The sequence below is a fragment of the Dermacentor albipictus genome, chromosome 1 (genome assembly GCF_038994185.2).
Source record: "Dermacentor albipictus isolate Rhodes 1998 colony chromosome 1, USDA_Dalb.pri_finalv2, whole genome shotgun sequence".
NCBI lineage: Eukaryota > Metazoa > Arthropoda > Arachnida > Ixodida > Ixodidae > Dermacentor > Dermacentor albipictus.
Genome location: NC_091821.1, coordinates 21,844,836 through 21,866,723, shown reverse-complemented (window position 1 = coordinate 21,866,723; position 21,888 = coordinate 21,844,836). Strand labels below are relative to the sequence as shown.

General features: G+C 40.3%; 1 protein-coding gene across 6 annotated transcripts in view; it reads right to left on the bottom strand.

Annotated features, from left to right (window-relative positions):
* LOC139060400 (protein spitz-like) overlaps nt 1–21,469 on the bottom strand; it is a 178,984-nt gene extending 157,515 nt beyond the window's left edge. The window contains exons 1-2 of one of the 6 annotated variants that reach the window (XM_070539507.1): nt 21,313–21,469; nt 7,054–7,164 (exon numbers count right to left, since the gene is read on the bottom strand). In XM_070539507.1, the coding sequence (XP_070395608.1) occupies nt 7,054–7,066 (13 nt within the window). In that variant the 5' untranslated portion in view covers nt 7,067–7,164; nt 21,313–21,469. Of the gene's footprint in view, nt 1–7,053; nt 7,165–20,783; nt 20,937–21,298 lie in introns of those variants that run through there. The other 5 variants (XM_070539526.1, XM_070539503.1, XM_070539519.1 and 2 more) reach the window with 5 other exon arrangements.
* Nucleotides 21,470–21,888: the final 419 nt, after the last annotated feature.

Here is a 21,888-nt window from a genome sequence, read left to right as displayed (position 1 = left end):
CATGTTCTATTTATTGCACATGTGCAATGTAATAGTAGGAAGGAAAGTAACATTAAAGTAATCAATCAGCTTTCAAAGCAGTAATTGCAATTATAATACATTACTTTTTTTCTGCAACCAGTACAAGTCTGCTTATCATCCACCATTCACAGCCAGCTGATCTCATTGATAACATGGCTGGAGCATCATTCTTATCACTAATTAATGAAGCACGAAAAGTGCAAAAATTAATAGCAGAAAAGAAGGCATCAATACAAAACCACGGCTGCAGACTGACTAGGTCAAAGGCAAGCGTATGTGCGTGCAGCAACATGTTGAAAAACTTGGGTCATACTCTAAAACAATCACTTTCAAAGATACTTTACCTTTAACAATATTGCATGCGATAAGCACTGTACATCTTGATGGCAGACAGCATGTCTGGCACTATGATAAGATGGCATGTTTGGCACTGTGCCAAGAATGCAGTCACTCATAGGCACCAATGCATGTTGCGTTATCAAGCAAAACTGAAGGTATCCCTGTGAGTGACAATCTAAGCATATGGCACACTGCCACTTATAGAACAAGCTCACATATTTTTATCTGGTGAATTCAGTATTACGGACTCCCGATTATTCGGACTTTTTGGCGGTCACTGTCAAGTACAAATTATCAGTCGGCGACTGTATATCATAATGCATGTGACAATGCTAGGGCTCTTTCTTAGTGGAATTTTCCACATACACAGCATCTCTGAGCATGGGCTAAGATTTTGGAGCATGTTTATTGCATACTTGTTCATCTGTTATAAGCCTCCCGTTATGGAAATCACTGCGGCGGAGCAATGACCCCAACCGCCTACAATCACTACCGCAGTAAAATGTTATGCATGGGCAAGGAAAGTAACTCCCGATATTCATCACTTCTTATGGAAATGCACAGGGCTAAAGACATTTTGGGAAAAGCACCAACTCAAGGCAGCGACATCTTTCGATGACTGGATCCAACTACAGGCTAACATGAAAGACACTTTAATCACAATGGAGCTTCGCGTGTGAAGCTTGCAATTTCTGCGAATTCCATTGAGAATCCTTAGTCCAATGTCCCTTAATCATTTCCCCCAAACACCTGAAATCTTTTTTTAATGTGGCCCTCAAATATTTTATCTAGAAGCTGAGCAACAGAGTGAAATGACTGCAATGCATTCAAGGAATGTGTTCCAAATATTTTTTTAAGATAAGCTGATATGAACTGCAGAACGGTACTGAGTGGGGAACAAAGCAGATACATGACGCTCACCGCAGCATCTCTAATGCCACATATGTTGCTCTCATAAGCAAGTTAACCACATTTCTTTTTCTTGACTTTATAGGGAGCTCCAATGTTTTGTGATCATTGACGTGCATGTCTTTTCAATTACACAATTTAGATGAAACTTTCTCAGAAAGGTATTTTTTAGTTTGCAAGTGACACAAGCTTGATACTAAACACAATTAAGGGCAGAAGGAATATATTTTGTTATATCCCTTGACCTCTCAGAAGTCCAACAATAATTACGCGTCTATTTTGCTTTGGAAATCAGTTTTGATGAGTTGTGCGTGTCCCATTCATATATAGAAAAAGAATAAAGCAATGTTTAAAGTTGAAAGCCTATCTACTAAAGTATCACATATAATTTAGAAGAACTTTCTTTGGGCCTAATTGGTGCATACTTGACCAATATTTTTATAGAGCAAACAAGAGACACGTCACAAAAGAAAAAAAAAAAGGTCGTACACCGGTCCTGTGTATGATCTTTTTTTTTGTACCATGTACTTAAAAATATTTATCAGATATCAACACACTCAGCACCATTTCGAATTGTACTCATGACTTTTTGGCCCTGCACAGCAGGTCCTGAGAAAATACTGTAAAATCTTGTTATAAGGAAGTTAAAGGGGGAGCCGAAATTACTTAGTTGTATCCATTACTTTGTTATATCCATTACTGTTCTTCACTGCAACATTTGCCCAATGGGGTGCACAACTTTAAAGATGCATATAAGACGACGACTTCGCAGCCCACAGAACCGCTATATGGCCACTGTATGCTATTAAGTTTTAATAAAACTGCAAAAGTATATTCTGCATGTGCAACACGCTACTTCTACAGGAGTGGGAATGCCCAGTCATTTTGTAGCAATTTTTGGGGCAGATAAAATTTTTTTTAGAGCATATTCGAGTGGACAAATTTTCATTTTGAAGCAGCTTGGAGTATGCAAATTTTAATTTAGAGCTTTATCATAACTAAGTGGTGTCGAAGAGCAGCCTAAAAGCATTTTTCATAATATTTTGTGCTAATTGCTGGTGAAGTCACTGGAGGTGTTTTCGAACAGCAGTTGTGAAGAGGCTAGGATCGGTAAACACCACAGAGGCTTATTCAAACACATTTTGAGGTAATCTGATAGCTCCAACTAGCGCAAACCAAGATTCTGAATGTGACTGACTTCTTTTTGTCACTCACAAGACTCATTATAATGACTCACCTAGACATATGGAGTTCACATTGAGTGATTGGGTGTAAGCTCCCTAAGTAAGCTAAAGCGGGCGACATTCCTCCTGTCATGGCCTCTCCTTTTGAGAGACTCCTCACTGCATGTGACTTCCCTTGCCGTGCACTGTTCTCTCACTTTGCACTTATTGATTGCGGTGATCACACTGCACAGCAATGCGATTGAAGAGATATCAGGATTCCCGATTGCTGCGACTGTGGGGCTGTGCACTGCGATCAAGAGCAACTTTCCTAGCACTGATGCAAGTCCAAACAAAAAATGAAGGAAAAGAAAGTGTGGACGGCAGTGCGCATGTTTCCATGGACACAGCACCAGCACAACCATGCAACTCCACTCCACCAACAGGGAGGCACAGATAAGCACCAGCCCTCTGCGCCTGTGCTCGCTTGCTGGCTTGGGTGGCAAGACAAAATATTGTTACTACCTTTGGTTTTATTCATTGATTATGATGATGGCTTATTGGCAAACCCTTCTAAACAGGCTGGTGATAAATGGTCACCTGGCCTGCACGAGCTAATCAATTAATCTATAGATATTACTCCACGATTTTGTTTACGTCTGTTTAATCTTTTCTATTTTCCTTAAAACCTCTACATTTACCTTGCATAGTTACCTAAGCCTGTAATGGACCTGGTCCTATCAATTTCTTCCTTGCTTTCTTTTTTCCACCGATACTCTAAACATCTCTTGTTTATCTCGATTGCTTCCATCTGGTTTAGGACGCAGCACTCCTGGAAGGTGGAGGTTTCCATAGGTCTCACTGGGTGAATACCTTAGTGTTCCATTAGGATGTGCTGAGTTGACTCTGGATTTTTGCTGCAGCACACACATGCCTCATCCAGTTGTAAATAATTGCTCCGTTTTTTTTCTTTTTTTTTTTTTTGTCCTTAGGCTACCAGTTCGGGCCTCAATAGCAGGGCGCTGCCGGCACTTATTATTATCGTAGATATTCCTTCTCAATTTCTTTTTCGTCATTCCTGTAAATATCCATGGTCTTCTTTGTTTTTATCCTTTGCATCCACTTTACTGTCTCTGTTTCTCATTTTATTTTTGATGACTCCTGGTTGCCTACTTACGCTTTCAATTACACTGTACTTGGTTGCCAACTTTCTTGACCTCTTCCTCTATTCCGTGACCGTGCTTTATAGATACAGATATTTGTGCACTTTAGCCGCCCATTCATTTTCATTATGTTCCTGAGTCTTTCTTTAAAACTAATGTTGCCCTGCGCTTCTCCGACTTCAAAAGAGGCCCAACCCGTGTCTCCCAGTACTGCTTCAGTGGCTGTTCATGCCTACTGGCGACCAGAATACGAAAGTTACTTTTACACCAGCTCGGAGACCAACAACACCCAATGCCCCGCACCGCATCAGCGATCTTTCACTGATGAATGCCAAATCCAATGTTGCAATAGCTGTTCCGGAGCAGTATTGCGCAGCATTTCCATCCCTGCTTTTTAGCACCTGATGTGACTCCTTTACCGTAACTGCCTTCTGTTCCAATGTGATGGTCTTTCATTTCTGCTTTCGATTTGGCTCTTCTATACCATTGTGGAACTGGCAAAAGGGCAACGCAGTCAAAGAAAATAGCTTCAAAGTTGCAACGTAAACGAAGTCCATCGTGGTTGAGCTACACATGGCTCACCACACAGCACACCAACTATGCAGCTGATCCAGGCTGATCCGTCACTCTCATGTGTCTCTGCTGTGTGAATGAGGAGACCAACGAGCCTTGCCTCACCAGCTTGGCTTGCCTGACTCATGGCCTTTGAGATCGCATTGTAGCTGCACAGCCTGAGTGCCGCACCGCAGTGAGAGAGAGAGAAGTGGATGCACTGGTCTTTCGCACTGCCATGCACAAGCAGTGGCTTGCCATTGCACTTCTCTTTTTCAATGTGGCACATCACGCAGGCTGGCATAGGTTGGATGCAGCTAGGCGTGGCCACAGAGAATGCAGCAGGCATATTCAACATAGGAACGTGAGAGTTATTACCTTCTACACCAAATGTGTGCCAAACTCTGCAGAAAACGATATATTCTGTGTGCAAGCTAGGGTCGGGTATTTTTCGGTTTCAAATACAAATATAGTTCTTTACATCCACTGGCAGGACAATTTTACTCATTAAAACGAGGTTTTACATACATGTACTATCTCTGTGGGGATTTCAAGTGAAATTTTGCTTGCTTTGTTAAATGGATCATTTTGTTATATCCCATTTTGTTTTAACAAGGTTTCATTCTATCTCCAATTTATGTTGTCAGCATCCACTTGTGATTACACTTTGAGCAATGAAGTAATTTGCCAAGCTCCAGATTGAACAAAGTAAGCATTATTGTTACAGCAGGCTCTCACTGTAAGAAGTCGATGTAACTGGGTTGGAGGGACTTACCATGGATCTGCTGCAAGTTGTAATTGTAATCAGTAACTTTGCAACTACTACTACAAAAATAAAGAGTAGCCCTAGATGCTTCAGCCTCCAACACAGAATGGAGAAAAGCCAAAACAATCTCTATGGAACTCAACATCAATAGTTTACACGGTGAAAAAAATTACACTAGCCACTTCTTTTATTTTTCTTTTGTCATTTACAAAAGCACCACCCTTCAATAGTACAAAAGTACAAAGGAAGATGGAGACTTGAAGTGATCACCAGTAGTCAAACGAAAGATGTCTTCGACAAGACCCCTTGCCCAAATGCTGCTTACAGAGTCATACCTTGTTCGACCACTGTTTAACCTTTAAAAATTAGCCCTTAATGTTACTGAAATACTATATATATATATATATATATATATATATATATATATATATATATATATATATATATATATATATATATATATATATATATATATATATATATATATATATATATGTACAGACAGTCTCAGCAACTTCCAGTGCTCTGAAATTGGACGGCCGAATAGACTTTCCCTTTTCCACTTCCTAACTTTTGGAGGTGCATATAGGGTTGCCCACAATGAGGAAGGGCCTAAACTCCTCGCAGCCCTTCCCCTAGGTAATTTCACTGGCTCACATTAGCTCCATACTAATTAGCTGCTAATTTGCTATGCATCCATGGAAAATAACTTAAGCTGAAATAGCACTAACCACAAGAACACTCAAAAAGATACAAACACAGAACAGCTAACCTTTATTTGAATCATGCACACAGTTATACACTGAAGGAATGAAAAGGTAGACACCATCAGTTAATAAAGAAACAAACAAAAAGCAAGAAAAGTAAGCTGATACAAATCTTTCTACTATTTTTTTTTTGTTTCTTTGGTACCAGATTATTTCTATCTTGCCATCCCTTGAACGCATATATATGCCGGCACATTTCAAATAAACATTACTTCACTACAGTGTGTCTACAACTCTTTTCCATGTCGTTGTGTTTAGTGCCATTTCTACACTGGTTGTCTGCCATGGCATCCCCATACAACTCGCCTAAATCGATTTGATGTTACACAATGCTGGTTGTTCATCTCAAACTGAGCCAGTGAAGAATATTTTGCCAAAGTTGAAAGAAACGGCCAGCTTACATACATTCATTATTCCATAGCCTCAACTTCAATGTTGATGACACACTAATTACCTGTCATTCATATTCATCTGTGAGTTCCACAGAAGATGGAATGCTATGAGGGAAATCTGAAACCTTTAAACAGCATTAGGGGGATGTGGGGACAATCGTCTGCCCAACTCCTTCATGCATGAAGCCTATGGCTTTGGCATGCACCTTGATGCACGTTTCACAGATGTACCCAGAAACAATCATTCAGAAAAATTCACTTCTGGCAGCGGCTACATGCTGAACAGGTATTGCACTAACTTTTCTAGAATATAGATGAAAGTGAATATTGCTAATGAAATTAGATTACCCTCCTTTTCAAAATTATATTTAATGCCAAAATTACTCCCAAACTCAGAACAAAACTTGCATTATAAAGTTAAGCAGTATTAAACTAAATCCAACTTTTCTAGCCCTTAAGTGCAAGCTTATTACTCGTAGTTAAATGCCTTTCACTGCACATCTAGCATGTTTTTACTTTATTTTTCACTCTCTTATTTTGTGTATGTTAATCTAAAAAACATGCCAGCTAGAATGCTTACTTAACTCATTGCCATGTGGCCACACTTATTCTGCAGCAAAATGTATACGTTTATACACAGCAGCTGTCTATCCTCTATAGCATGGTCAAATCAACATCACTATTTTTATGTCACTACAAGTCAGGAATCTTCATGAACTAAGAGCAAACAGGGCTGTAACATATTACAGTGCCTAAAAATATTGCATATATTTGAAAAAAAAAATTCTAAAATTGCCTTAACAACGCTTGTAACAAACATGACAGCGAATAGGAGAAATAATAGCACTTGCATCCTTTCCTCTCTTTAAGGAAACAAATTATGTAGCCTAAAAAAATGCTACACATTGACTTTGGAAAGCTATCATTTAGCCGTGTTGGGTAAGATATTAATATGAATACCAACAGGTGTTCACAACTCACCGGTTAGCGCCATTGATGCAACGTAGAGTTGATCCAATTTTGCAGCATGATGACAGAGATGAAGTGGGTCTAAGTCCTACTTGTCAACCATGACGCTGGTGGGCAGAGATCCTAAAAATGGCAGTACAGAGAAATTTAACCACAACACTGGGCTAATACCCCAGCTGTATCAACAAACTAGGCCTCAGGCTAATGGGGGAGGGGGGATAAAGAGTGGTCCATCCTAGTCGTTAGTACTTTTTCATGGAATGTTTACTTATCAGTGTGTCAGTGTGTAAAGTGTGCAAAGAAGCACCCAAATCAAGTGCTTTTCACATGCTAAATTTTTATGGCTGGTAAAAATTATATTCCAATTCTTCACCCTTTTACACTTTATGGTCTAAGAGGCGCTATGCCTATATCACCAGGATCGGCTGGTCATGAGAATACAGACAATAATGAAGGAATAATATCGAGCAAAAGAAATTGCTGCATTATGCTGGCCTGTGTTGTTTCCTTTAGAGAAGGGGGGAGGGGGCAAGCAGGAACACAAGAAGGATGCACAGGGAAAAACCAACATCAAGTCGTATATTGTCATTTTAAGCGGTTTAGATTTACAGGTTCTAAAAAATTTACGAGTCTTGCTCATCATTCTACTTTCGTTTACACAATCATGAATGCATTTCTTGAGCATCATACCTCAATTATATGAAACAGATGTCACACTTGAAAGTTTTGTGGACAACAAATAAATAACAGTTTCATTCCTCCCAGACATGCTTAGCCACAAGAAAATGCCTTCAGACTTCGTGACCCCCTTTCCTGCACTAATAACAGAAGCAAGGAAAAAAAAGTGCAGCTTCAAGCAGTTTCTTTCTTGCACTCCGTTTCCCACAGTACTGATAAGTGCAAAGTGCAACATCAATGCATTTAACCACAGACTTAGAAGACCTATTTCTTCAAACTGCTTCCAAGCAGAGGATTTCTGTTCAACGGATATTACTTCGTTATTGCTTGGCTCCAATCTCACAATTCGAGCACACACGCTATGGTGGTTAATTACAAAGTTCATTAGTGCCACTCTGTTATTTGGCTAACATCACTTTGCTATTTGTATTGCAAATAGCGCCCATGTCTTCAAGTAAACTAGCTGATGTGAAAGACTCGAGATACCTAGCACAGGAGATCTTTAATAAGCCTCTTTACATTAAAATAGATCACTTGTTAATCTGTTTACGTGTTTATACATGAGTAAAATTATGTATCTGTATGCATATCTGTCCCACATAACTTGAGCCAAACTTTAAAAATATGCAAATGCCATGTAGCTGGCAGAACCAAGGTAATGTTGTTTGCTGTTGCTTGGAGATACTCAAAATATTTTTTGCGTTATGCCTAATTACATAACACGTCCTAATTAATTAATCAACTTATCAAATATTACAATTAGATGAAAAGTATAAATGAGAAAGTTGTAGAGCAACACGAAAAACTCCCAATGTAGCTTTCTGTTACTCAATATGTGCTACATAAAAGTGTTTTTCCAAGCATGAAAGAAGCCTGCAAATACACAAAAAATTGCTGCCCGACTGGCCACTTGAGGCACTTTGCATGTATTCGCAAGCTTCTCTCATGCTTGGAAGAACACATTTATGTAGTCCATATTAGGCAACAGAAAGCTGCACCAGGAGTTTTTCATGTTCATTGGCACTGCTCATCTAATTATAAAAGTTGAGAAGTTCATTATTAATTATAGCTAATTGTGTCATTAGACAAAATGCAAAATATAATCAGAGTATCTCCAAGCGACGGCAAACAACATTACTTTAGTTCTGTCCAGCTAAGAGGCATTCGCATATCTTTAGTCTAGCTCAAGTTACGTGGTACATTTGGTATGCAAAAGCCTTCACTCAATAAAGCCAAAGCAAAAAAAAGAATACCAACATATAGAGGGATAACTACTCAGAACAAACCAATAACAGGATATTAAAAAAAGACATTGAATTCCAAATTTATTAGTAACAACTATGCTATGGTATCACATTGTCAATTACATATACATTACAAGTATTATATACGTTTGCATGCTGAAGTGCAACTGTACTACGAGGGCACATCAGAGTCTTTGCCCCCCTCCGCCTTTCTTTTTTTTTAGCCAAATTACAGCTGTAAATGCGAAGTCAACATATCCATTCCCAGCGCTGGACATTTCTCCGACCAGTGCAGCCTTATCTGCCAGTAGCTCTGAGGCATGACGTTGCCGTCAGTTTTTGAAAACGGAGGTTGTGCTTCACATGTCCATGGCGCACGAGTGCCACCAAAGTGTGATTTGTTTTCTATGAAGCAAGGGATGAACGACCATCGAAATCCACAGGGAAATGAAGCTTATGTATGAAGAAAGGTGTCTCGCTTTGAGAAGTGTGAGTTGGTGGTGTTGTGAGTTCACAAAAGACCATGAAGACTTGCAGGACAATGAGCATTCGGGGAGGCCGCGTGTGTCACTGACCGACGACATTTCTCAAATTAGAGCTGCGATAGGACAAATGTCTGAACCGGTGTGGGGACTATGTGGAAAAATAGTCTAAGGTGCGTAGAATAGTACGTATATTTGTGATTACCCCTATGTACCTTACATTGGCTAAAAAAAAAAGAAGGGGCAAAGACTTTCTGATTCGCCCTCAAATAACTTTCATTTATAAAGCACAATGTGTGTCCACAGTGTTAAATTTCTTAACCATATTAAACATTTACTTTATAGTTTGCATTTTAAGTACCTGTGCTGCTTGCGGAACCCAACACAGAACAAAAAGGGGGAAAAAAACATGGTAACACCCTATCACTCCCATCCCCAAGTAACAATAAAACAAGATTACAATGAAAGAAGCAAGATAGACTCCTGATGCTAGCATAGTGCACATAACAGCCATCACCCGAGAGAAGAAAGCTATCTACAAGCCAGCCTGAACCAACACCTACACGACACATCAAGCAAACAAGTTCAAGAAGACCTACATTAGTCAAGAAAACAAGCCTCATATAAAATTGAACATTCCACTTTAGATTTATTCAACAAGAGGAAAACTCGGACATCAGACACCTAATCAATAAAGCCAGCTGCTGCTTGGTTCCACCATTGATGATGTGTTCAGTTACCACCTTGTTTATATATTTTAATTTCTTTTTCAACATATTTATTTGAGAAATGGCCATTTCATTTTACTTTAAGTTGATGACTTGCAATACTTCAGTGCGGTGGTAGGGCGTAAAATTTTATTTAAATAAATCTCATCTAACTCCCATTTGCACAAAGCAGGGCTTAGCAATTCACTTTTTTTAATTTAACAAAGCCCAATTCCATTATTCTGATTGTACATCTGAGCAAAAAACAGTTTGGAGGAATATTTACTGATGTCTTGACACCTTTCAGTAGTAATGACAAAATAACACTTGCCTGGTTACCTTTACCTAATTATTGTTTAGAACCAAATAATCTATTACAGTTAAAACTTGGCAAGGTTATCAAAGCATGGCAGCAGAAGCATACCTTTAGAAAAATATGTCTGCAATTTTATTAAAAAACACAACAAAAAAACAAGAACACATCAAACCACAATCCTTGTATGAAAATTGATGTGATTTGCTTATGTAATTACCAGTTTACAATCGTAAATTTTCTCAAAAACAGCTTTACCAAAATAAAATATTCAAGCAGTTTCACAAGGCAAACCCAAGGTGCAAGAACGTGGGAAAATCTGGCTTTTACTTGAAAATGAAGGGTCATAGGAAATGGTATGGATACATTAGTAGTTTATAATAACAGAATCCAATTGTTTTAAAATGTAAGAAACAAGTATGTGCACAATATAGACGTTTAGTTTTTTTTTTATGAAAATGAAGTTAACATGGAAGTTTGAGCATATTGAGCTATGAGAACAGTGGAAAAAAAAATGGCAGTGGCTTAGCTTGGCTATGCCAGGATATACGCAGCGAAAGCTAAGGCATAGCATGGTTACCCTTGGTTAATTTTGATTGCAAGTCCAGGTTAGCCTGGTTGTCTAGCTATGTTGTGGCGTTTAGCCAGTCCTTCGGCATGCTCTTTGTCTGTTTCCTGGGCAATTCGTTTCCTCTTCATTTCGTTCCGATGTCAATTCCAGGCCTCCTCCTGCTTATCAGAATCGTCGCCGTCCATACTGCCACCTCAACTGTGGTTGCAGCGCACGCGAGCTCTCTTTTTCAATCCTCCGACATGTTATCAGGCATGCGACGCAGCTGGCGAAGCGAGCGGAGGCGCGGTGTGACAAGGAAGGCAGTGTGATGTCATGTGCCTCCTCGAAGCACAGCCACGGCAAAATCGCAAGTTCGCGGCCAGTAAAGCTTTCGCTTTAAAAGTCAGTCCTCATATTCTATCAGTAACATCTATCGTAGTGAAGAACCAAATCAAGAAAGGAAAGGTAAAAAAAAAAGCAAGATAGAAGCAACATTTCAAGCTCTGCAGTTTTGTGATGTTGGGATGTGTGTGCAAACGGTAATAACACGAGTGTCATAGAAGTGAAAAAATTATCTCGCATAACTGATCCTAAATAAAAAAGTACCTAGAATTGTAACCCTTATGCTTATTTCGGTCCATCTTTAATGGGCTTAAAGGGCCACTCGCCAGGCCCCATTGCAAATTGTGATTATACACAGGAAGCTGTAAAATGCCATCTAAGGAATATTTCACAGAAATAATTTTTCAAATCAGTTTGTTATTAGAAAAGAGAGAAGAAATTAACTGCCCTGTTAGCACGCTGCCAGGAGGCGAGCATCACTACCAAAGGAGACACACTTTCCTACCGCAGCCAGTAGTGTTCTCAAGCGGTGTTCCTTTCCCGTTTTCTCACATACCGGAGCACAGGAATGTACTGTGGCACCGAGCCCCACCTCCTTTTGTTTTCTTTCTTTTCGTTTATTGCGGCATTGCGCTTTCAGCACTGGATGGTTAGTCATGGCGAGTGACGAAATGTGCAACTGCAAAAAGGCATTTGTGCGCATTGGCATAGAGGAGGGGGGGACGAAAAAATTTAATGATGGACCCTCCCCTTTCCCACGAAACAAAGTTTCAGGAGACAGGCTTCGAATGAGTGACAGGGATGAAAGGGAAAGCTTGAATGTGAAAGCAAGGTTAGTGCTAGTGGCGGTCCGAAGGGGGGGGGGGGGGATGTCATGGGGCAATCACTTCTCCCATGCACAGAACATCGCGGCCCCACTCATGGTGCACCTCTACCTATTCCGGATCATTTTAACCAGGATTGCAGAGGGGTGATCAGCGTTAAAAATCGCACACACACATAAAAATAAAACGAGTGTGTGCATAAAGCTTGGAGGCATTGTTGCTCCCCACCAGGCCTTCATGTCGTCGAAGAGCTTCTCATTTCTTAAAATTAAAAATTAAATTATGGGTCAAGTACCAGAAACGATCTGAACAGGAGCCACACCGTAGTGAGGGACTCTGGAATAATTTGGGCGATCTGGAGCTCTTTAACATGCTTCTAAATCTAAGTACACATGTGGTTTCGCATTTCGTCCCCATTGATGTGCCCTCCCCCCCCCCCCCCCTCTAGTGGCTGGCATTTGATCCCATGACCTCGTGCTTAGCAGTCCAACACCACAGTCTTGGCGGGGCGGGTCTTCTCATTTCTGGTACTTGACCGTATCATTGACCATGCTGTGCGGGAGAAAAGCATCCCGAAAACATCGCGACTTGCTTGTCTAGGAAATGCATAATAAGCACCCGGCAACTCTTTTTTTTTCCGTTTTCTTTGTCTCCGACTTTCATGATGTTAATAAACTTGAGAAGAGCTTGCTGTTAGGGCAGTTTGTACGCGCTGCTAAGAATGAAAACAGGGCAAAAAAAACGGGACAAGAAAGAAAGACCTACAGAACGCAAAATATATCAAGGATGGGGAAGCTGGGCCGGGGAAGCCAAGAAACTGCCAGAACAAAGAGGTGAGAGGGCAGGTAGGTGAATGGCCTCGAAGTCCATAAATAATTTTAAGAAGGGGAGTAGGGCGATGGATACGAGTAGGAGAGGGGGGGGGGGGGGGGGCATAGTGGGCGCCCAGAACGAACTTGGCGGATAATTATGGGCATAGGGAGAGCGTCTTGTCATTGCCCGATCACTGAACACAATACGGCTGTGGCCAGTCGCCTAATTGAGGCTCACCTGCTCTGTCGTAACACGTGCTGCCTGCAGCGGAGAACCCATCCTAACTAAACGTCTCGGCAATTTTCAGAATAGATGAGTATTAGGAGACACAACATTTTCAAATCTCTTGGACCTAATCGCCCTTATTTTACTGTTAAATACGGATGTCGTAATTTCCACAAAGGCTTCTAAACAGGAAGCAACCCTGCTTCAGACTGTCTGCCTCATCAATTCCCGAGTGTGAGCAAATAATATGCATTACATGACTACTACATACTATGATTGTAAGTTACTTCCAAACATCTCTTCAAAAAAGTCGGACAGCAGGTCACCGAAAGTGAGTAAAACTTGAATCATATGATACCATCGAAGCTCTAGCGCAAACCTTCATTCCTGTATTTTAAAATCCAGAATAATATAGCATGCCCATAATGCCAAACGCATGATTGAGTGATAGGCGACTTGCAACATAGCAGCTGTGCTCTTCCGTACGCAGCTGTGGCCGTACCACTCACTAGAAGATCTGGCTGGAAAACAACAGTTATCTCCACTGTTACCTGGGCTGAAACAAGTCTGGCCTGCAAACACGAAGACACACGATAGTTCACTGCTTTCTTTTTGTTTGGCCCCGTTTTTAGCGCTGTTCATTTTCCCAAGTCATGCACCATCTAAGTCATTGACATACATTATGTAAATGCATCAATTCGTAAAAAAAATTTTTGTTTGTCAAATATAATCACTTTTAAAAATAGCATAAGGATGATAGTATAATTTGATGCGAAGTGGCTGCATGCCTGCCTTAGCCATGAAAAACTGTTCTCCAAAGTTAAGCAAAGTGTTGTTTCGGCAATGCAAGAACGTACATCCTCGTTGTTAAGACATTGTTGTGCGGGGAGTGCTAGGAGTTAGTCTTTGCATAGTGTACAACCTCCACATATATACATACATATATTAGACAGAGAGAGAGAGGTGAAGGAGTGGTAGCTGTCTGCAGAGGACCCCCCCTTCCCTCAGAAATCTTTGGCTACACCGTTTGTGCACCTGATCACGATACTCTGGTCGAGAGCAGGCTTCCTCAAGAGGGAAAGCACGTGATGTTTGCATTGAAATTTCAGCTGCCCTGATGGCGTGCAGTGCCATAATCCTTTGCAGACGCAAGTGTCAGCACATCATGCATGTGCTATGTTTGCGTGTTTAAAATGGCCAAACCTGGTGAGGGGCCCTTCAAAAAAGGCAGATCAAGGTGAGAATCAAGAAATGAGAGTGGCACTGTTTTGTTCAGTTGCCAATAATCGTATGCCTGCCTTTAACTGTGCACGCCTTTAAAACAGTCTGGTTTGAAGTCAACAAGAGGGTTAACGCCTATGATTACTACGAAAACATCTCCATTTGTAAATTTTTGCATAAATGAAGCAACCTCAATGCCACTGACTCCTCTTTCTACACGTGCCAAATTCCAACATTTACAGTAATGTGATGCCCTGTAATGCCCAATGTATTATATATGCTACGCTGTGTTTGATACCTCAAAATGCTGATTTAAGCATGGGAAGCTCAACACATAGCCTATAGTAGTGTTTTCAATATGCTAGTGTGATGTTCACCAGCTGTGGATAGTTCAGCAAACCAATTATTAATTAATTGTTCTAAGCGTATCACATATGATGCACCAAATGGCAAGGTGTTAATGAAAGACATCTGACCTGAAAACGAAACTTTCCCTCAGCACATATGTACGGTTCAAAAGTAATTATCTGAGCAGATGATAACAAAAAGAATCTAATGCATTAAGAATGTGTTCAGGTGGCAAAACTCAAATGCACAACGCAAACTGAGTTGACAAGCACAGCTCATCTCCAGCAAGTAAAGGAAAAGGAGCAGTGGCCTGGACAAGTATGGCTTGCACTAGGCGATATTAGTTCAAACGCCAAGCTCACAACACAATGGAAGTACCAATAGGAATTGTTTTTAGCAAAGAGCTTGTAGGAAGTTTCACTATTGGATCACAAATTCACTGTGACACGGGTCACAAGAGGGTTCCGGTGGCTATTCCTTCTTTGTGGCTTTGCAGTGCTTTCTGGCGTGTAAGCACCACCTCTGCGAAAAATCAATTGAGAAAAATTCTTGCTACTTCTAACTGGACTCCTTCTGGCACCATCTCTCTGAAGCTCGAGAAGTTGCAAAGGAGCATAGCTCACCGGTCACTCACTGGTGGGTTATGACAAAAAGGAAACGGGACTTCTAAAAGGGCTGCCGCAGTGAACATATTAAGCACTTTTTTTAAAAAGGAATGGACAGTGGCACCAATTAAAGTTGAAGTTCACAGTGCTTCTACACCATTGACAGAGACCATTTGCTTTATAATAATTGAATTGAAAGGTGGCCGGACATCTACCAAAAATGAGGCATGCCAGGGACATCCATTTGAGGCCACTACACCACAAACGGTGGAAAATATTCATAGTATCGAGATGCAAAATCGCAGATTGAAGTTATGTGATACAGCTCAGATTGTAGGCACCTCTGTCCACACAGTGTATAATTTGCCACAAGAAAAAAATAAAATTGAAAAATATGAACTCGAAATCGTGGGCATCGAAATAGTTGACCACAAACCAAAAGCACATGCATGAAGACATTTCAAAACAGTGTCAATGCTGAAGCACAACCTACATGACTGTTGGCATCTGGTTTATAGCTGTGGTTCAAATACAGATCCACCATTACACACCAAAGTCGAAACAGCAGTTAAATCAGTGGAAAGTACGTGGTCAAAATGCCCCCAAGAAGGTAAAAATCATTCTGTCAGCCAGGAAAGAGATGGCTCTACAACATGCACACTTCCTAGACCAAAAATAATATCAGTGGCATTTAATCGAGTTGACAACACAAGAAGAGCGAGACTGAATCACAAAAGTGCAAATGGTAAAGTGCACTTGATACATCAACACAATGAGCATGATCAGTTCTACAAGCAAATTTCATGCGAAGCAGTTCCAATCAGATATGAAAAATGAAGAGAGAATATTCGCATGTAGCAGTGCATGTGTATATCTGACTAGATGTGAATTTTAATGGTCTATTTGGAAAACAGTCTTGCTCCACAACAGAAAATTTTTATCTCCTACTGGTTAATCAAGACTAGACCCTTGTTCTCCATTGATCACTTGAAACTGCCTCACTCCAATGTGGATTGCTATCCCTTGCTGTACTGTCAGGATTCAACTTGAATTTTCTGAACATGCCTCATTTTTACTGATTACACGACATAAAGCCTTGCATTCACTTCTGACAGATTGACAGATTGTGAAATATGACTGATCCAAACACACGTTTCAAAGATTCAGCTAGTTCCTCCAGAATGACTGGTGCAATTATTCACCAGCAAATTTAAAGGGTCATCAAAACAAGAAAACCAATGATGAGCAGAAAAGTCTCTTTCAAGGGAATAGAAATATGACAAATCACGAATCAACAAACAAAACAGAAAATGCCTCGTCTTCTCACATTTTAGAGGTAAACAATTTCAAATTGTATTATGGGGCTTCACATCCTGAAACTGCCCAGTAAGTTATGCCAAGGGCACAGCAGTGGAGGAATCCGTTCAAACTTTCACCACCTAGGGCTAATTTTTTAACATGAGCCCAAATCATAGTTCACAAGTACTTTTTGCATTCCGCTTCCAGGGGCAACAAATTAATACTGTGTAAAGCTGGTCACACTTTGCTTTGAACAGCACATGTAGAGCAAAATGCAAAAGTTTTCGGAGCATAGAATTCACGAAAAAGTTTAACATTGCCCTAACTTTGGCTCCCAGCCTGGAATTTAGGTAAGCAATGTGGTGGCCGTACAGAAGGACTAAGTAAAATAGATAACACAAAAATTCACAATATTAAATGCAAAATGAAACCATGTTGTACTAGGCATGAAGATTATTTAACAGATACTGTGCTAATTACAACAGCTCAACTATTCACAATTACTGCAACAGACTGTTAAGAAACAAATTGGGGGATAAATCTCGCATCAATAATTACAGACCAATTTCATTAACATCAACATCTTGTAAGCTCTTAGAACATATATCATATAACTGGTTTTCTAGACGAACATAACGTTTTCACAAACATGCGGCATGGTTTTAGAAGTGGTCTTTCGACGACTACTCAACTAGTTGAAATCATACATGACTTTGCTAACACTGTAAACAAAGGGAAACAAACAGACGCGATATTCATGGATTTCAGCAAGGCATTTGATAGGGTGTCTCATGTTAAATTGCTTCATAAGCTAGGAGCTGTGCTTAAAAATGATAAAATATTAGCATGGATTAAGGCCTACCTTACAAACCGCCATCAGTTTGTTACTGTAAATAAAACAACCTCTGATATAGCTGCTGTGAATTCTGGTGTCCCACAGGGATCCGTTCTTGGCCCCCTTTTCTTTTTGTTATATATAAACGATATTGTCACTAACCTATCTGTTAAAATCAGGCTTTACACTGACGACTGCATTCTGTACGATGAAATAACAACGGAAGAAGACCAACTTAGGTTAAACAGGGACTTTAATAAGGTAGTTGAGTGGTGTAGACAATGGCAAATGAGCATTAATTTCGAAAAGACAGTATATATGCAGATAACTTTAAAAAAGAAACCACTGGTATATCGCTATGGCACAGAAAACGCTTTTTTGTCAGAGGTAGTGCAATATAAGTACCTTGGCTTGTACATAACAAAGGATCTTTCCTGGTCAAAGCACCTTGACACAGTAATAGCAAATTGTCGCCGCAAGTTGTTTTTTCTAAGACGCGTATTGAAATCCTCCATACCAACAGTACGTCTATTGGCATACAAAACACTAGTCTGCCCCGTTTTAGAATATGCTATAGTTATATGGGACCCGTTCACTAAAAGCGATATTGGAAAGCTATAAACCTTACAGAAAAAAGCAGTTCGATTCATCTACAATACATATGGGCGTAGTTCTATTACTAACCTTCTATCTCGGAGCGGCTTGCCTTCTATAAGTGACAGAAATCGTGCATGTCATTTAAAATTCTTTTTCCAAATAATAAATGGTCACTACAACATCGACACGTCTCACATTATCACCTATGCAACAGGTTACGCTACCAGACAGCGACACTCACTAGCTGTAACACCATTTACAACACGTGTCAACTGCTTCAAGTATTCCTTTTTTCTGAGAACTATAGTAGATTGGAATAAGCTGGCCGATAAAACTAACACAGGACTCATTATCACTTTTCGAAACATATCTCTAACTTTTTTTTTGCACTTGCTGAGATTGTCAGTGATAGCACTGTTTTACTGTATGATTGAGAAAGATCACTGATGTAACGTTGAAGCGCTTGTTTTTGCGCCTGTGTTTTTTGCATCTGTTCCTTGCGCCTGTTTTTTTGCGCTTGTGTGGAGTGCTTGTTTGAAGAATTTTTGAGTGCAATTCCCCATTTTTGTATTTATATTGTTTCGTGAACTTACTTGTGTACCACGCTGCTAAGATCTTGTTTAAGATCGCAGTATTCATAAATAAATAAATAAATAAATAAATAAATGAAAGCTCTGTAATATCACATGCCTAGTAAACTCAAAGTTTCTTTTTGTGCTGCCTACAAGCTGTTTGAAGTTATCCCACATTAAAGGACACTGAAGTGGCACATTAGGCCGTATTGCCAAATTAGTGCACTCCTGCCACCACTCTTATTGGTGGTGGTTATTAGTGCACACCACTATTATTGTGAGCAGAGTGAAGACTCTTGGCAAGCCAGAAAATGTTCAAAAACAAACGATGAGCAATTCCTTTGCTGGCGCCTCATGACGTCACAAGATTTGGATAGTGTCTATTTGAGTCTAGTTAATAGCATTTCAATGGACACAGCACCTGCTAGTGTCTAGTTGGTAGACTATTACATTGCATTAACAAAAAAATAAAGACTTAGCCTAAAGAGTTACCAGAACTTTTTAACAAAACTGGCCTAAACATGTGAAGATACTTCTGAATACGTGATGTCACACTAATGTAATGGTGCAAACATATGTGCACAAAATTCGAAAAGGAAATTTTTGTTCATTTCCGGTGCTAATAAGCAGCCTTTTTTCCACCAAATACCTCCTTCTCCCCAGCCCCCACAAAATGGAGTATTGCAAGAAATACTCCACCTGACTCCACTTATTGCTCTTTAGTTTCTCTTTAGAAAGGTTTGCACACTTGTCTTTTTTCGCCATGTTATTCAGAGACAAAGACCAGTCCTGAGTTTCAGAAGTTTGCATACATTGAGCTTCAACTGCAACAAGAAATGTATGCTAGAACCCTTACTTTCATAGGAACAACAATTTTATATTATTAAAACATGTTTCCTTTTATTTGTGGCTACACATTTTGCTGCTATACGTATTTCCACCTTTTATTTGTGCTCACAGTGAACTTCCGTTACTTGACCACTTCAGGATTGCATTATGCTATATTGAAATGACGAGCTTGCAATTTGAAGTGAAATAAGCTTTTAATTGCTTGAAATATCCTGTGAAGGCGGAATTGAAAGTGGGGCACTGCACAGACAACCTTGAACAGGAAGTCAGCAATGTTTTTGTAGGGGAGAGATGCCTGTACCAGCAAAACAATCCAGCTTTAACTTTACATGCACTGCTCAGTCTGCCACGACTAAGAATACTCTCAATGGTTTTGAAAGGCTACGTTATGCAAGCTATCACTACAAAAAGGAGTGTGCTTGCAAATCTTAGTGAGGTTAGGTTCCACTCATGCATGCTTCTGGCTTCTTTGCAAGGTTGTGCTCACATCATAAACCCTCCACTCTTTGGGACTGTCCTGACGAGTACTCTCGTACACTTGCTGTGCATTTCCAGTTCACAATGAACAAACCACTAGCAGTGCTTCGAGTATCTGCAGCGCAGGGACCAACACCTGACGGATAACTTATCTGTTAACATTTTGACCATGACTGGGAGTTTGAATTATTGTGTGTTCAAAGTTCGCAATATTCACCGTCTCTCCCGCACCCCGCGTCCCCCCTTGAACATAATCGAAACCAGTCAGGGCTTCTAAGAAACACAGTCGATTTAACGGAGGTCGACTTTCGTATTTCATGAAGACTGAATGCTGTAATTCTGGTCAGATTACTTGTGTCTTGATAAAAATAAATCGATGGGCTATACAGAACGAAGTGGGTCTCCCATGACGAAAGGCTATGCAACATATATACAATGTTCGAATGGCCACAGCGGCAGCGGCGGAGAGCAGTGCTCATAGTTTCATTTCCCCAGCAATGGTGATACACCAGCATTAAGCAATATCTGTTTAGGCAAGCTAATGCAACATAGATATTCGAACGTCCTCCCAAATGCGTGCCAACCACTTATGATCCAAGAACTGAAATATTTACAAAACACCCACTATGATACATCTCCCACCCAGTACGAAAAGTCTCCATGCTTGCTGCACGAGTTCGAGAAGCCAATTCCACAAAACACAGGCACCAAATGAAACGTTTTCGGCGCATTGCAACTAAATCACCATAAATACAAACCATAGTTCGTCCAGATGTTCAGCAAACTTGTGTTCACCACACTTTACGAAAAAGTAAGCCGCTACAACAAACTTGGCGAGACGCAATAGGTCGTCACTAAAATCGTCCGCGCGGCTAGAAAAGTGCGAAAGGATGGCACGGGTTCGGCAGTCACCGCCCTGAACGTGTGCGGCAAAAGTAGCCAAGCACGGTTATTTTTCCTTTTACAGATTTTTTTCTTTTTTCTTTTCCCGTTCAATGACATCGAACAGCTTTAGGCTTAAATTCAACATGATATAAGTGATTGGGCCGTGTTTGCAGCTCTTGCGGATTCTTCAGCGACTGCGAACAAAGCCCAATCAATGTATCATTATTTTCTTCTTTTCGTAAGATGTACTGTGTCCACCTTCAGAAGACATATCGCAATCAAAACAAACAGACCCATCTCTGCTGCCGAGACAGCAGTTTCTGCCATACAATTAAGCCTTCAGACAGGTGTTTCGAAACAGACCGAAAACACATCTCGGAAAGCTTACCTCAGCAAACTCACATTGCGAAAGCAATCGGCATATGTTAAAGTCTTTTTAAAAATTCTGTCGAATGTCCAGTAGGCACTAAAACCACGAAAAATCAGTCAAACATGACGCGTAACACCACGCAACAAACAAACAACACAATCTGACATTGAGCACGGAACTGGATAAATGAATAGACACCATTAGTACCCTTTGATGCAGTCTGTTGTTTCGCGCCGTTAGCCGTGTGCGACCGGTGGTGGTGCTGCGAGCGCCGTTTGAGAGACGTCAGCCCATGCATGTTGTTTGCTCACGCTGTTTTGTCATCTGCTATGAAAACCCGGCATAGTTTGAACTTTCGATTACGACTAGCAGATTGGTGCGTGGTAAGTACAGTGAATCAGCAAGATACAGCCTCTTTACATTTAAAAAATAATGACAGAAGTCAACAGGTCACAACAGAAAGTTTGATATTCAACCAAAAGCGGTTCTCAATTATACAGGGTGTCTTTTTTTTTTTTTTAGAAATACAAATTTTTAATTAAAAAAGTAAAGAACATGAGACACCTGCCATCTTCGCATACGAGCGCTACGGCGAGGCGGAAATACTT